Here is a 16,777-nt window from a genome sequence, read left to right as displayed (position 1 = left end):
TTAATTATTTCGAATCATAAGTGGTATTTATTTAGCAGATCTTATCCTCTCAGGTGCCCAAATTTATTTTAACCCTCATCTTTACCTACTAATTAATAACGAAATGCATTCGCAAACTCAATATAATATTTCTCACTTTTTCTTTTACAATTTTTCTACATTCAATCAAAAAAAGAATTAAAAAAACAATTGAGTGGGATAGGGTTTTCCACTATTCTTAACGAAGAGGTAGATACACATAATTGTCACTGCATCGAATGGATCCACTTGGAACAACAAGAACAAGACTTTGAATCCCCTGTTCACGCGTGACAGTCAAAAGCTATATGAGATAGAGCGCAATAACATTGATAATATATATATCAGCCAAATAAACAAGCTTAACTGGAAAAAAATAAGGTTATCTTTGCAATAGTGCATCTTGACTACCTATTGTTACGTACGCGTCATAAGCTGAACATTGCCACTGTATAAAACATTTTTGCAATTATAGGTCATTAAGTGGCGATGTTGGGTTTTGTTGTACATGATGAAAGTATTGCTAAATGGTTTGTGAGAATAGTTGGTATAGGGACAAAAAGTTTTCAGTCTTTCTCACTATGGAATAGAACTAATAAAAAATGATATTATACTCTCTTTTTTTTTCTTTTTTTTTTGAGAAACTGATATTAGACTTACGTACGCGTCATAAGCTGAACATTGCCACTGTATAAAACATTTGTGCAATTATAGGTCATTAAGTGGCGATGTTGGGTTTTGTTGTACACGATGAAAGTATTGCTAAATGGTTTGTGAGAATAGTTGGTATAGGGACAAAAAGTTTTCAGTCTTTCTCACTATGGAATAGAACTAATAAAAAATGATATTATACTCTCTTTTTTTTTTGAGAAACTGATATTAGACTTAAGGGTCCGTTTGGATAGAACTTATTGCTGAAAACTGAAAACACTGTAGTAAAATAATTTTTAAATGTGTGAATAGTACCGTGAGACCCATTTTTAATAAAAAAAATCTGTAAAGTGAAGTTTGTGGGTCTCATGAACAGTACACGGGACCCACAAATATGCTGAAAGTCAACAAAATGTGGCTACTGTTCATGCACAGTAACATGAACAGTAGCCTTGTCCCCTATGAAATGTGTGCAGCAGAAGGAAAAAAAAAAAAAAAAAAAAAAACGCTGAAGTCGCATACGCTAACTTTTTCATCCGTATCCAAACTTAGCCTTAATTGTCAGTTATTTGGTCTATATAAACGTGATGTAGTTATAACTTACCATTCCAATAATTGTGAAAAAAAAGATAAGATATTATGAATATCTAAGTACATTGGGATGGTGACATGAAAGGAGGGCATTCATAAGAGTAGAAAACACTTTTAGGTATGTACAAACTAATTTATTGCGTTGAGTTGGCACATGTTGATTGTTGGGTGCATGGCTTTTTGGTACTATGGCCACCTAAGTGATGATTCATTGATCGCTACTCTTCATGCAATGACATGAACTACTACCTCTATAAATATGAGGAACAACTGTATATAGGTATATAGCAAAGTTTGAGTCAAAGAAAGCTAGGGCTAGGGCTTCCCTTTCAAACCTTGCTCCTTCAGTTTTCAATTTTGTGTTTGACACAAAGAAAGAGAAAGTTTTAACCAAAAGAGATAGAGATGGTTTCCACTCACAGTCCCTTGGTCTTTACGTTTGGCATTCTCGGTATATAGCTATGCTTAAATTCTATCAATATTCTCTCTCTTATTCCTCTGCTTTTTTTCTTTTCAAGTTGTCTCACGTAACAAAAGCAAAAATATTTCAAGTATGAAAATGTATACGTAAACTTAGAGAGTTTTAACGTCTAATATATAACATAATTTTATATTAGAATAATGGTTAAATAATTAAATTTATTCCTTACAAGTCACTGGCGGAGCCAAAGGGGGCGAGAGGGGCACCTGCCCCCCTACTCCTTTTTTTTTTTTTTTTTTGTATTAGTAGTCACATGGAGGGGAAAAAAAAAATCTACTTGTTGAAAGTGACCAAATTATTGTTTTTGTCTTGTCTACGTGCAACTTGCTTCTATTTCACTATTTTTTTTATATCATTATTTACACAATTTTTACTATTTATGATATTTTTCACAGTATTTTATTTTTGAATGATATTAGAAATATTACAAATTTTACTACTTATGTCTTACAAATTTGCATGTCACCAATCAGAAAAAATAATTTCAAACATTTATTCATTATATTTTTTAAGTAACACTAATCATATTTTTACTCCATCAGTTTGTAAATTTTTTAGTAGCTATGAATCGGTTGTTTTTGTTTATTTATTTTAATAATATGAAATATATTCATATTTGCTTACAATTGTTTATTTATTTTGTTATTATTGTTGATTAATGTTTTTTAGATAAATTTCACTTTTAATATTATCTTTTAATTTTGCCCCCTTTAGATTAAAATCTTAGCTCCGCCACTATTACAGGTGCATGTATATTTTAAAAGCTTACATTTTCTTGATGCAAGAAGCTAGAAGAGCTAAATTTCTCTCTTTAATGTCAATTTTACAGGTAACATTATATCCTTCGTGGTTTTTCTAGCCCCAGTGTAAGTTTCTTGCTCTCTCTCTCTCTCTTTTTATTTTTTACAAGTTTTTAGCCTCAGTGTAATGAAGTACTAATTACAATAAATCTTCCAAATCTATTGCAGACCAACCTTTGTTAGGGTTTGTAAGAAGAAATCAACAGAAGGATTTCAGTCAGTTCCATATGTGGTTGCACTATTCAGTGCCATGCTTTGGTTATACTATGCATCACTTAAATCTAATGAAATCCTTCTTATTACTGCAAACACAGTCGGTTGTGTTGTGGAAACTATTTACATTGCCATTTACATCGTTTATGCCCCAAAGCAAGCCAGGGTACTTAATAAAACTCTGTCTCTCTCTGTCTCTCTCTGTATTTATTATTATTGTTTTTTGGTACGTACATTTGTTACAATTAGAACCATATATTTCCCTTTCATGCTGCAGTGACCTATTTCTCAAATAATGCACTAACAAAAAATTTTGGACTTGGGATCATAGATGTTCACGTTGAGGCTTCTTCTTCTGATGAACTTCGGGGGATTTTGCTCGATTCTTCTTCTCTCACACTTCTTAGCTCAAGGAGACACCCGTGTCCGAGTTCTTGGTTGGGTTTGTGTAGCTTTTTCCGTGTCCGTCTTTGCAGCACCTCTAAGCATCATGGTACGGACCTAATCCTACTCTTTCTTATCTAATTTATATTTGAACAATACAAAGGACACAACTTTATGACCCGTTATAATTAGTCTAACATAACTTTTACACGACTTATTATCGATAGTACTTTTATTATACACTAATTATACCAAGTCATATTAATAGTTAAGAAATGTTAATAAATGCTCTTAGGGTATTGGTTAATAATCTATTTAAAGAAAATTTTTATGAAAAAAACTTTTTTTATTTCTCATAAAAATAGTATCAAAACTTTTTTAAAATAAATTGTTAACCAATATCCTAAGGATACTCGTTAGCATGACTCTAAGGGCTTGTTTGGCACCCCATTCCAAACTCACATTTTTACATTTTAAACAATATTACACATATTTTCACACACTTTTTCACTCACGTATTTCAAAAAACTACAAAATCTCATCTCAAATAATTCTACCAATTACCATCTTAAAAGTTATGAAAAAATGTTATATCGTTTGATTTATTGCTTATATTTTTTACTTATGTTTAACTATATCCATGCATGATTTTACTACTTTTGTAGAGGGTGGTCATACGCACGAAGAGCGTAGAGTTCATGCCATTTTATTTATCACTTTTTCTCACACTCAGCGCAATCATGTGGTTTTTATATGGTGTACTACAGAAGGATTTGTATGTTGGGGTAAGTTCTCGATCTCAGCCTCACAGCCAGAGAGAGAGAGAGAGAGAGAGAGAGAGAAGGTCCTGAATTAATAAACAGGAGAAACATCTTTCTGGGATTCCTGAATTCCTTCTAAATACTATAAAATATTAATGAAATTTTCCGCCGTTAACAAAAGTTGTTATAGTTTAAGCAAAAAGAAAAACTCTATACCTCTTTTGCTCATAACATTAGAGTGAATCCACTAATACTTGTTGGCCGCTGATATAGTGTTTTATATTTGTGTGTGTGTGTGGTGTATATGTGTTTATATATATTTCTGTATTTTCATTTGTATATATAACATACATACGAATTGTTTTGCTTTCTATGTTAATAAAAGCAATCAAAAGATTCAAAACGTTAACTGTGACAATAGCTTTGTTTTATCAAAAAATTTTACCACATCAAAAAGGTAATAGAAAGTGATGTCTCATCAACTTCTTTTTTGAGTTGTGATCATATTCTCATACTGTAAATGTTTTTTCTAAAATAGTGAAATTAATTTGGAAAACTCAGAATTTTATAGAAATGCCTATTCCAAAAGATACTTTTCTTAAAGTGCGTGGGGATAATAAAATTATTTTTATTGTTTTGTTTTGGTTAAAAAAATAAATATTTTGTTCATAAGTACAACTAAAAAAATGCACATATATATGATAGAGATCTTGAAAATAAACTATAATATTTTAAGTAAAATCCAATACACCAAGGCAAGTCCTTAATAATATTCTGTCCCTTTTCTTTACAGCTTCCAAACATATTGGGTTTCATCTTTGGGGTGCTTCAGATGGTACTTTATATGGTCTACAAGAATTACAAGACAGTTGTAGACGATGAAAAGCTATCAGAAAGCAAAGCTGATATTGTAAACCTGAGCATGTATGAGACAAAAGTGTGCTCTCAGCCCAATTCAGATGAAAAAGGGAGTGACACTCAAATTGAGCATGAACAAAAAGAACAAGATGTGAAAACCATGGAAGCCTCCAACCAAGGACAGTCATCTGTTAAGTGTGAAGTTTAATTACTCGACTTGTACCAAACCCATCTCCAAGCTGTGTTTGGTTTGCTTGTACCTCTCTCTCTCTCTCTCTCAAGTAGAAGAATGTGTACTAGAGAAGACGGTGTACATAATGGTCGGTGTTATTTAATCTTCAGGTGTTTCTCTATGTTTGTATAATCCCGTGGACTATGTAATGTTCAAAAAACGAAACGTGACGGCTTATAATACTACTTCCTTCCTTCATCTTAAATTGTCGGTCTTCTATTTTATTTTGAGATATTTCAAAATATAATCATTTTTGAAAAATTAATAAGTAAAATTTTAAATTTATGCTTTACTTCATTTAAAAAGTGAATAGTATTATTTCGCTAGAGTTTAAATTAATATGAGTAGTTTTGGTAATTTGAATATTTTTAACTAAAAAATAACATTTTAAATGATGTTCTTTAAAAAGTTGAATGTTCTAAATAGATCAACAAATTGGGACGAAAGTAGTATATATTATAGTAGAGTGGATTAATAATTATGCAGCAATACTTGTACTTAAACTTTATAAGTATGATACTTCCACTGGGACTCGAAAGGTGGATTCATTAGTTTAAGACATGACATAGATCTAAAAATTGTATATTTAATCCACCATACAATCAATCTATAGGATTTTTGGGATGTCTTATGGGCATAGAGTAGAATAATCTAGCCAAATATTAGGATATCACTTCATTATATTAAAAAAATTCATAAGTACAATAAGAACTTATAATCTTAATTTATAATTATTATTTATCATTGAATTAAGACATTAATAGATTTATTTTTTATATAGACAATATTTGATTTCAACTCGCTCATTTAATCATTCTCAAAAAAAAAAAAACTCGCTTATTTAGTAATAGAAAACTTTATTAGTTACTCAAAAAAAATTATTAGTATTTTTCTTCCTTTTTTTGAGAACCAATAAACCGTATTAGTCAAGTTAGTTAAGTGAACTAAAAAACACAATCAAGTTTACAATTTTTATTTTTTAGAGAATCAATTAAGTTTACAAATTAAGTAGCTAGTTAGAGCATCCACAGCAGTGGAGCTAAAATTTTAGCAATTTAGCTCTACAAAAAGTTACTTTATCTATTTTACCTACTCATTTTACAAAACATGTTACAGCAGTGGATCTATTTTAACTTTCAACACAATAAAATAATATAAACATCACAATAAAATAATATATCTGCTACAATAAAATAATATATCTCACTATCAAAAAAAATATTCAACTACAATTTAATCGGAAAGGTGAATAAAAAAAAAAATTTATAGCTCTCAGCTACAGTGCTCATGTATTGATACATGAGCACTATAGCGCTTTATCTAAATTTTTTTGTTTTACCTCTATTGCTGCAGGAGGATTTTTTGTATTTAAGTGGAGCTAAAATAGCTATATAGGTATTTAGCTCTACTGTTGCAATTGCTCTTAGCTAGTGCCATATAGAACCAACATAATGACTCCATCAAGGGAAAATACTAATAATAAAAGCCTGAAAAGCTCTCATAAAAATCAAAACTTAAAATGCCTGAAAAGCATATTCATCCTTTTTTTTAGAAGAAAAGGCATATTCATCCTAATTATGCACGTGTTCTCAATTCGACCATACAGTTTATCATCTCCAACTATGTGCTTCTTTCATTGTTACTGTATTAATTTTCCATGAATAGATCATAATAAACCTAATAAATTCAAAATATATATCATGTCATGGATATAAATTTTAAATTCCATCAGTCTTGCGCAAAGTTTCTATACTAGCAGACAATAATCTCCGTACATGACTACAGTAGTGGAAACTGGAAAGAAACCAATCTTACGTCAAAATAATAATAGAAAATTTCGAATGTACTATTAAATTCCATGAGATTCTCCCAAAAAAAAATTCCAAGATATTCGCATATGACCCATATCATGGCCTCCATGAATTGTGTTGTTTATCTGTAGACCAAAAACAAAATAGTTGGAGAACTACTTGAGTGCATGCAGTAGAAAAAATAGTCCCTTAGAACTTCGTAGTTTTAGGGCCAAGATGTAATCTTAAGAATGGTGCTGAGTCAAGATGATCAAGCAACGATAACAATTTTTTCTATTTTTTTTATAATACAATAGAGGTTAAAGGATTTGAACTCTGAATATCTCTATTAAAAATACTAAAAACTATTAATGGTTTGTAAAAAATAATTGAGAGTTTTTACATAGTTCAGCCATTAATGAAAGTAGCAATTTCATTCTTGAAATTTTAATTTGAACAATTAACCCATACATTTTAGCTTTGTAACAAATTAAACATTATCCTATGGTATTTTCCATCAAAGACTAACGCATTATTTAATTACGTTCTATAAATTGAAATATACAATAAATTTGAATATAATGGTTAAATAATTAAATTCATTGTTCCTAATAATTCAAACTTTTGAGATAAATGGTAATCATCCTAGTAACAGAGCATAGTTTCACTTATTAAGAGGAATTTAGCTCAACACATGAGGAATAATGTTATAATAATGGCTAAATGATAAAATTAATCATTTTCTAATAACATAAGTTTTTGGTAGGTTAAATGTAACAATTAAAAATTTATGAACTAAATTGTGGATAAGACCAAATCACTAAGATGAAAATTTTAATTTATCCTAAACAATTATAAAATATATCCGAATATCAACTAATTATTATTGCACATATAAGACAGTCTTTTGATTATCTTTGATATTTGACAAGTATATATGAAGAAAACATATATCCAACACATGTGTTGGATATATATCCAATAAAACGATATTAAATTTAGTAATTGTATTTTACTATGATCTCTTGATATTTAACAGGAAAAAATTAAGTAACGTATATAATCAAAAAGTGGAATTGAAGAACTACTAGGGTTACTAAAAAAGAATTGGTTAGTGTAATATTAACCAAAAATTACAGCATAAAGCACTTATTAGTGGAAGCCCTCCTCCATCTGACTTTCCCTTCACCAAGGGACAAAACTTGACGCAATGTTAATTATTCCTTATTTGTTATAAGGAAACAAAGTAATATGAAAAAATAGAATAATCATAAATTATTCCTTAGTGCACTAACACAGTACTCTAGCTAGAGAATGATTCTCCCTTTTACAGTAACCTTTTTCTATTAATTATTCTGATCAAGTTTTGTTTTTTGAATGGTATAGGAACATATTGATTCTAAGATGCAACTCTACCATTAAAAAAAAAGATTTCCTGTTTCAAATGTAATAATTTCAATGTAAGGGAACCTTTATAGAGTTTCCTTTTTCCTTTTTTATTGTCATGGCCTCATTGTATTAAAAAGAAAATTGAAACCAAAATGCTTATTCATCATCTTAACTCTTAAGGAACCTTAATTTAATCCTATACTCTTAACCTGCCCATCTCTCTTAGGGTACAAATCAACCTTTCGACACACATATATGTCCTAGTTTATAACTTCTCTTTCTTTTCTTTTCTCTCTTTTTCTCTCTCTCTCTCTCTCTCTCTCTCTCTCTCTCTCTCTCTCTCTCTCTTTTTTTTTTTTTTTTTTTTTTTGCTCAATGACAAAGTTTAAAGAATTATCATCATTTCCAATGGGAAAAACAATAATATTGTCAGCTAGTTTATAAATGAATGTCACCGTTAAACCCACCAACACACAAAAAAACCTGAAAATAATTTATAGCTTTGTTAAGTTCAAGCATTTCGAAATTCGCCCCCAAGGCTCGAACCCCCCAAAGAAAGTGCCTTTTATGGGGCTCTTTTGCTGTTGATGGGCCCTATTGAAGTTTTCAAGATTATTTCCATCTCTGAAATATAGAGCAAGTGAATCAGTGATGTCAAAGTTTTTAAAGAACTGTTACCAATTCCAATGGAAAATACTATATTGATGTCAAGTAGGTTTACGAATGTCACCAATAAACCCCACTGAAAAACACATGCACCGAAAGAAAAATACTGTAAAACATTTATAGCTGTCTTCACTCTTCAGTGAAGCCCTTGCATGTCAATCTTGTTTTTAGCTAGCCCCTGAAACTATCAAAGAGAATCAATGGATTAAAATGGTATCTATTATGCACTCTTTTGCTAAATGGTTTTAAAAGATGTTAGTCTCTCTATAGGAAAACATCCCCTTCGCTCCTACACCACTAAGGAAGAGATGAAATAATTGTAAGCATGCATGTAAAGCTTGTTTCTAGCTAGCCCTGAAAATTTCAAGAGAAATAATGGATAGATTAAAATGGTATTATACAGCTTACTTTTGCTAAATGCTTTAAAAAGAATGTTAGGCTCTCTATAGGAAACACCCCCTTAACTCGTACACACAATTTGGGTAGACATGAAATAATTGTGAGCATGTGAGTGGGAAGTGGCTATGAGATTCCAAAACTAGGAGTACACGGAAAACTAATACATAGACAGAATAACAGAACCTAGTAGATGTAGCACGCGGTTGGTCAACAAAGAAAAGGTATTTCTTGGCTGGACAGCAAAGACACTAGTGTACATGCATCTTTCATCATGATGTTGCGCCTAGCTCTAACTCACAACTTGATTGTTTTTTTATGCCAAATCAGTAAAAATGACTAGCTCAATCCCCATCAAGTGCGATTACACATCAAAAAGCTTATTAAGGGGACTCTCCATGGGGAGAGTAAGTCTTAAAACTTGTCTCGTATATCTGTACAAGAGAGTATGTCATTTTAATATAGGCCCCACCTTGTATATATCTTCATCTCTTATTTTGCTTTTTAAGAATGACAGAATGAAATACTTTTTATGAAGGGGATGTTTCTTTTGCATAATACTGCGTGCTTTTGTAAAACAAAACATACTATGTGGAATGGAAGATTATTTTTCTTTCTATGAAATAAGAAACGTTAGGATTGCAGCTACTAACATATCACCCATGAAAAGGAAAAGGGCAATGCTACGGATACAATACTTTTATTACATTTTCTACGCCAGTTAAAACTTAACAAGTTTTTTATACTAATTCTCATATAGTCTTATCATTAATATTATTTTTTTATCTACCAATAATAACTTGCTACTTTAACAATTGGAAATTTGTTGTGCCTCTAAACCTATCGAAAAGAAAATACTAGGGCTTTTGTTAAGAGAAAATACATGGACACAAAAAATTATACATGCGGTTGATTGATATGATCGATTATTATTGGTAAGTAAAAAAAATAATAACAATGATAAGTTCAGATAAAAACCAGCAAAAACTTGTCAGTTCAACTATTGTGAAATTTTTATGTCTTTAGTATTAATTTTTTGTTAATGTGACCATTAGACATTAGTTAAGAAAGAGTTAGTAAAAGGGACAAAAGTTAATTAAAATGTGAACTTTTGATTGAAAATGGTGCAATTGTCCATAAAAAGTAGCTCCAATGTATTGGGTTTTTTCATCTTTAAGGAATTCCCTCAAATCAATTTGTAAGACAGATAATAAGTTTGTAGTAGTTATAAGCCAAACATCACTTCACACAGATATAACCAACTCCAAAAAACAAAAACAAAAAAAACCATTAATAACTACAAGTTAAAGCTGTGTGTAATAAGTTCGTAGTGCTTACCCATTTAGAGTATAATACTATAATCTAATCTCTCTTCTAGTCATTGTTATAGAATTAATATGAGAATTTTGTTGAAACATTTGATAACATATGAAACCTTTTGGTCATTGCAAAGTTATTACTGTCATTTGGGTTGTTAAATGGAGTCTTTTTTACCTTGTCACCATATAAATATTCTTAGATGAAGTAAAGCTGCACCATGATACATTTCATGCATGGAAGCTTCGAGAGCTTAATAAGCTCCTAGTTAGAACTTCACTGGAAACCTCCAAAACCACTTAATTGACCCATCATAAAGGACTTAAGTGGGACCAATGGCATATGTTTGCATACTAAGCCTCCGTTTGGATACAGATTATAAATGAAATTATTTCACTATTCAGATTATTTTTGCCACTATTTATAGGCCTTATTGCACTTTTTAGTACTTTTTATGGGCTCTACTGTACTATTTCAACTAACTTTTACCTTTATCTACAGTATTTTCAGTAATAAGTTTTCAGTTTTAGCAAAATAAACGGTATTCAAACAGACCCTAAAAATTAAAAAGATTATAACTTAATTTAGCTACTCTATAGTTTTGTTAGATAAAAGGAAACTGAGTGAGGCTCAATGGGCTACAATTTGGACTTAACAAATAGACAAAAAGCCGAAAGTTACATGATGCTTCACACATGCAACTTGACTGATCCACTCAAGTTGCAACTTGACCATTCCCTACTCACTATAAATTCACTCTCGCCCACACCTTGTAAACTCGTACCATTGTCAATTGAGAGTTAGTAGATAGCAGCTAAGTATTTTCTAGAATACTTCAGCTATTGAGAGATAGAGAGAGTCTCAAAGGTCTTTAGGCAATTGTAGTTAAGGAGGATTTTTAGTTTGTGTTTGAAAAATGGCCCCTCACCAAACTTTGACTTTTGCTTTTGGGCTTCTAGGTACGTAGTCACAAACTGTAATTGTATGTATGTGCTAGAAAATTTAAATTTATTTGCTTGAAAACATTATCTTGGATATTCTAACATCATTTACTTCAATGCAACTTAGTGCATGCACCATTTTTTTAGTCCGTTAAGTAATTTAATGGACATGCATTACTCATGACATCCATATTTCAAAAATTCTCTCCTAACTATTTGGTATTTGAAGTTGTAGCTAGGAAGGTGATATATGACTATGCAAATTCTTCAAAGAACTAATAACATACTTTGTTATTCATGTTTTCTTATTGTTGCAGGCAACGTCATTTCATTTATGGTCTTCCTAGCTCCACTGTAAGTGCTGCGTTAGCTCACTGTTTTTTTGTTTTTTTTTTCTTTCCAACTCAAAGGTGACTAATCAATGAGAAAATTGTGTAAATATATGATTCAATGTTTTGGTTTTCGTTGCAGGCCAACATTTTATCAAATATACAAGAAGAAATCTACTGCAGGATTTCAATCACTTCCATATGTGGTAGCACTCTTCAGTTCAATGCTGTGGATCTATTATGCATTGATTAAGATGGATGCAAAGCTTCTCATCACCATAAACGCAGTTGGCTGCATAATCGAAACAATCTACCTCGGTGTCTTCTTATTTTATGCAACCAAGAATGCCAGGGTATAAAAATATAGATTTCACAACTTTATCCTACTAAGTTATTAAGTTTCTTCTTTAATTATCAAAATATATTTGTATTCTAATTGAATAATGGTCTAATCTTTCAGATCCTGACTCTGAAGCTTTTACTTCTGTTAAACGTTTTGGGGTTTGGCCTCATGCTTCTACTTACTCTCTTCCTGGCAAAAGGCTCCCAGCGTTTACAAATTATTGGATGGATTTGTTTGGTATTCAACCTATGTGTATTTGCTGCCCCACTTTGTATCATGGTGAGCTTTACTTCAAAGAATATATGTTTCCTTTGCTGTATAAAGTTTTTTCTTGGACCTATCTTATTTTTGTAAAAAATGACTCATGTATTTACAACTATCATTTATTCTGCAGAGGCAAGTCATAAGAACCAAGAGCGTGGAGTACATGCCATTTCCCTTATCTTTCTTCCTTACCTTAGGTGCAGTGATGTGGTTCTTTTATGGCTTTCTTCTCAAGGACTATTACATTGCTGTAAGCGCATTACAAACCTCCAAATATACTCGTCAATTCACAAATTTTATTATATAGATTTTACAAACTTAAGTGTAAATTTTAAGTCAGTTTATAAATATCTTGTAGTGAAATTGATAGTAACTTTAGTATTATCCTTCGTTGTTTTTTTTTTATCGTTATTAACATCTTTTTTTTTTTTTTTTTGCATAATCAAAAGCTTCCAAATACTGTGGGATTTATCTTCGGCATATTTCAGATGAGCCTCTACTTATTTTACAAGAATGCCAAAAAGATGATTCTGGAGGAGCCGAAGCTGCAACAATTATCTGAGCACATCATTGATGTAGTTAAGCTAGGCACAATTGGGTGTCCAGAACTGAATCCTGTAGCTGCACTTATAAATGTTAATGGAAATGACCATGCAAATGGAGATATAAGTGAGAAGGAAAAAGCAGAAGAAACCAATAAACGCAAGGATGATCAGTCAGCTAGCTGTTAACCCTTAGCCTTTTCATGGGGACGTACGTGTGGTTTTAATATTATTGTACTTAGTTTGCTAGCTAGCCATGGTATTGGTCTAATGACAGTATGTGTTTCTAAAGTTTAGTTTGCATGTTGCAGTGTGTAGGGTTTTAGTCATTTAATCAGTGTCTTAGTATGTCACTCATTCTCGATCTTCAAGATCAAGTGGAAAGTACTCGTAAGTCTCCAAGGAAAGCAAGGGTCTCTCTCTGTAATTTTATTTGTCTTTTATCAAGCTAATGCAATGCAAAAAAGCTAGCTAATTTGTTGACCTTAATTACTTTATCCTAAGCAGTACTACTTGTCATGTCTATGAGGTGAAAGGCCATGCAATTATTTATATAGTTTTCACATACATGAATTCCAAAGCTCCATTATTGCATATATGTCATCCTATATTAATTAACTTTCTGTGCCTTCTCAGAAAAAGAGGGGAGCATTCCAAGTAAATTTAGCAATGAGTTGAATGCCAACTTTGGCTTTAATTTCACAGTCAAATAATAATTGTTATTTCCCATGAGGTCAAACCTTTCTATGTACAATTTCCTAAACATCTTAGGATTGATCAATGAAACATATCAAAAATAATATTTTCTTATTTTTAAATAATTAAATTTAACCATATGATTTAATAATTAACACAACTACATTATTTGAAAACTTTAAAATATAATATGTAAAGAATTATACATAAGTTTACCCTTCTTCCTTAAGTATAATATGTAAAGGATTATACTTAAAGTTTACCCTTCAGACCAAATTTTGTATTTGACGTGACGAAAATAAACTTTACTGAACTAACTAAAATCCATATTCTCAAACAAGCGCGTGCATGTGTGTGTATATATATATATATAAAAGCTAACTGTAAGTATTCACTACTTGACCCACTTTGTTGTTCACTTTCACGACCAAATTGCTCTCATAGTACCTGAACTGTTGGACATATATAGGCTGCCTCTTTTATAGTTAGTCGACCTTAAAACCCGAGATGCAAGGGTATAATAAATGCCAAAGATGCATGCAATAGTTTAGGTTCACGCACACTACTTGAAATAGTACGTAAAGCTTGCACGCACTAAAATTACTAAATTTCTATATCCCAAATATTTAAACTCATCAGGTCGAAAGAAACGTACGTAGGACCGCAAAAGCAACAAAAAAAGTTTCTTGACGTTTTTATTTTTTTGGCTAACCCACTTGTGATACTTTTCAATTTCTAAGTTACTCTATTTAGAGAAAAGAAAAAAATATATATCTGGATATCATGACTGAATGTTTTGAATTGATACTTTGTTGTCCTTGGTGGAATTACAAATGAAAAGTATTACACAGCAGCTACAACAAATCCAAAATAATGGAGAATTTCATATCTAAATGGCCCACCAAATCAATGTTCAGTGGTACCAGCTGGGCAGGTATATATAGTGAGGGAAAGAAATGAAAAGGAATAAGAAAAATAATTAGTCTTATAACATTAAAATTTTCACAATCATTCTTTATAATTGTTGAAGTAATATCTGCTAATAAAAAATAAGTATGTTAGTGTTGGACCCAAAAGATATATTATAATTAAAATTTATTACTTTAACAATTATGGGGAAAAAAAAAAAAAGTGAAACTTTTAGTAAGCATTACGAACCAAACAAAAAAAAAAGTTGTATGAGTGTGCTATGTAAGGGTGCATATTAAGTTATTAACTATTAAGTCCTATATTAGATTACTTTGTACTAAACAAATGATTATAGAAGTTTTTAATTATAAGGTCAGGTGGAAGAAGATATTATTCTTATTTTCCACCCATTAATTGCGGGAGGTAATTAAGAACAACCCTCTTCCTTTCGATATCACTTAAAATGGAAAGAATCCATTTATATGGTTAAAATTATTATTTCATTGACCTATACAAAATTGTTACATTATTATGAAGAAGATCTGAGGTTACCACCCCATAACTTGCTTTTTATCGTGTAATCTATTTTTATGTTTTATATATTAGAGAAATGTATAATATACCAGGTGAAATCACTGAAATAAGCTTCACCAATGCAAGGGATTCGATCAACATCTTTGCTTTTACTTAATATTTCGTTTGTGTTAACACTGAACGCCAAGCTGTTCTCCAACTGGTAGGATCAAGTAAACCAGAAAATAACTACGTCAGTGTAAAGTCAAGTAGTCCAAAAATAACTGTCCCAAGAGTAGCCCATGCCTATGTTTCCTGTAGGGTCCTATTCACACTTGTGTATTACTAGAATGGAGGTGCACATGTATTATGTATATGCATTTGGGTGAGAGAGTAATATGAAAATTGCAAATTGCAAAGCACGAGTTAATGTCTGCTAAAGCCTGAGTAATTAGTCTCTCAACACTATTGACTGCACTGTTTCAGGTTCAGGTGCTTCCACTGAACACTGTCTATATATGTCATGAACTTCATGGTGCTTTTCACTGTTTCCCTGAACTTGCACATGAACATCATTATGTTTTTTCTGCTACCTAGCAGTGTGGAACTGGTGTAGGTGCTTAATGGTTTCTTAAAGCTATCTGAGTTCTTAATAAGTCCAGTGGTGGCAGATTTTTTGGATCCGGAATATTAATTATTATGTTAAAACTAATATGAAATTTATAAATAAATAACTTACAAACTAACTAACTAACACAGCAATGAGAATAGAAAATGCTAAACCTACAAATTACTACCAAAAAAAAAAAATTACAAACTAATAATGTGGCAAATGATTAGTTCCACTTAAACAACATAATAAATTAATATTTGAATTACTTTTTTGCGATTAGAAACACATAAGTTATAAGGTTTATGTAATAAAATGTATACAAACCCTAGCATCACTCAACAAAGAATACCTTTTTTTTCAAACTTTTTGAAAATGGGATTGTTTGACATACCTATAAAAAAATTATTTTAAAAAGGTGTAGTTAAAAAAGTTGTACCTTGTAAAAGTGCAATTTGAACAAGTTCTACCCAATGGGTATAAGTTTTACAAACGGACATATTTAACATTTTAACAAATAAAATTTAAATAATTTATTTATTATGTTGCTGATATGACATCAATCACATTCATAAATTATTACATAGTTTGTAAATCTTTTACAATAAACTTTATATTAGCTTTTAACATTCTCAGTAACTAGAATCAATAGTGTTGTGCCAAGACCAAGGATTGATTGTGTAGTTATAGGAAAGAAATAGGTCTAAACCATGTAGCTAATAAGGTGGTGACCAAAACACAGAAGGTTTGAGGCCTTTGAAAACACAAATGTTAAGGTCCTAAGTAAAATGAGGCCTGCCAGTTATAGTTAGTTTATCTACAAGAGATTGTAGAAGGGAAACATGGGTTAAAGTCATCAGCAAAAGCCAAGACGACCTTAAACTCTATATATAGAATAAGTTGAGTCGTTTTTCCAATAGATGTAACTTTTGTTGGTAAGCTTGATGGGTAAAACAAGAGTGAGCATTTGATAGAGAAGGAATAGGAGCCATTTGTGGAGAAGAATAAGTTGGGTGAATAGCGTGGAACAAGAAGATGAAGAAAAAAGTCATGAGAGCTGAGTGACTTTGATACCATATTAAA

The 16,777-nt window shown here is 31.0% G+C and overlaps 2 protein-coding genes across 2 annotated transcripts; both read left to right on the top strand.

Moving 5' to 3' along the window:
• The first annotated feature begins 1,563 nt into the window (after nucleotides 1–1,563).
• Nucleotides 1,564–5,194, top strand: LOC142632148 (bidirectional sugar transporter SWEET12-like). The gene is made up of 6 exons (XM_075806563.1): nucleotides 1,564–1,711; nucleotides 2,571–2,607; nucleotides 2,710–2,920; nucleotides 3,086–3,247; nucleotides 3,804–3,923; nucleotides 4,693–5,194. Exons 1-6 carry the CDS (start codon nucleotides 1,666–1,668, stop codon nucleotides 4,963–4,965), a joined length of 849 nt encoding a protein of 282 aa, XP_075662678.1. The 5' UTR covers nucleotides 1,564–1,665; the 3' UTR covers nucleotides 4,966–5,194.
• Nucleotides 5,195–11,463: 6,269 nt separating this feature from the next.
• Nucleotides 11,464–13,280, top strand: LOC142633095 (bidirectional sugar transporter N3-like). The gene is made up of 6 exons (XM_075807370.1): nucleotides 11,464–11,506; nucleotides 11,806–11,842; nucleotides 11,960–12,170; nucleotides 12,278–12,439; nucleotides 12,555–12,674; nucleotides 12,874–13,280. The coding sequence occupies exons 1-6, from the start codon at nucleotides 11,464–11,466 to the stop codon at nucleotides 13,153–13,155; spliced, it is 855 nt and encodes a 284-aa protein (XP_075663485.1). The 3' UTR covers nucleotides 13,156–13,280.
• The last annotated feature ends 3,497 nt before the right edge of the window (nucleotides 13,281–16,777 follow it).

Source organism: Castanea sativa, chromosome 4 (assembly GCF_040712315.1).
Source record: "Castanea sativa cultivar Marrone di Chiusa Pesio chromosome 4, ASM4071231v1".
NCBI lineage: Eukaryota > Viridiplantae > Streptophyta > Magnoliopsida > Fagales > Fagaceae > Castanea > Castanea sativa.
Note: the sequence above shows the minus strand (reverse complement) of the source record. Positions and strands in the feature narration are given on the sequence as shown.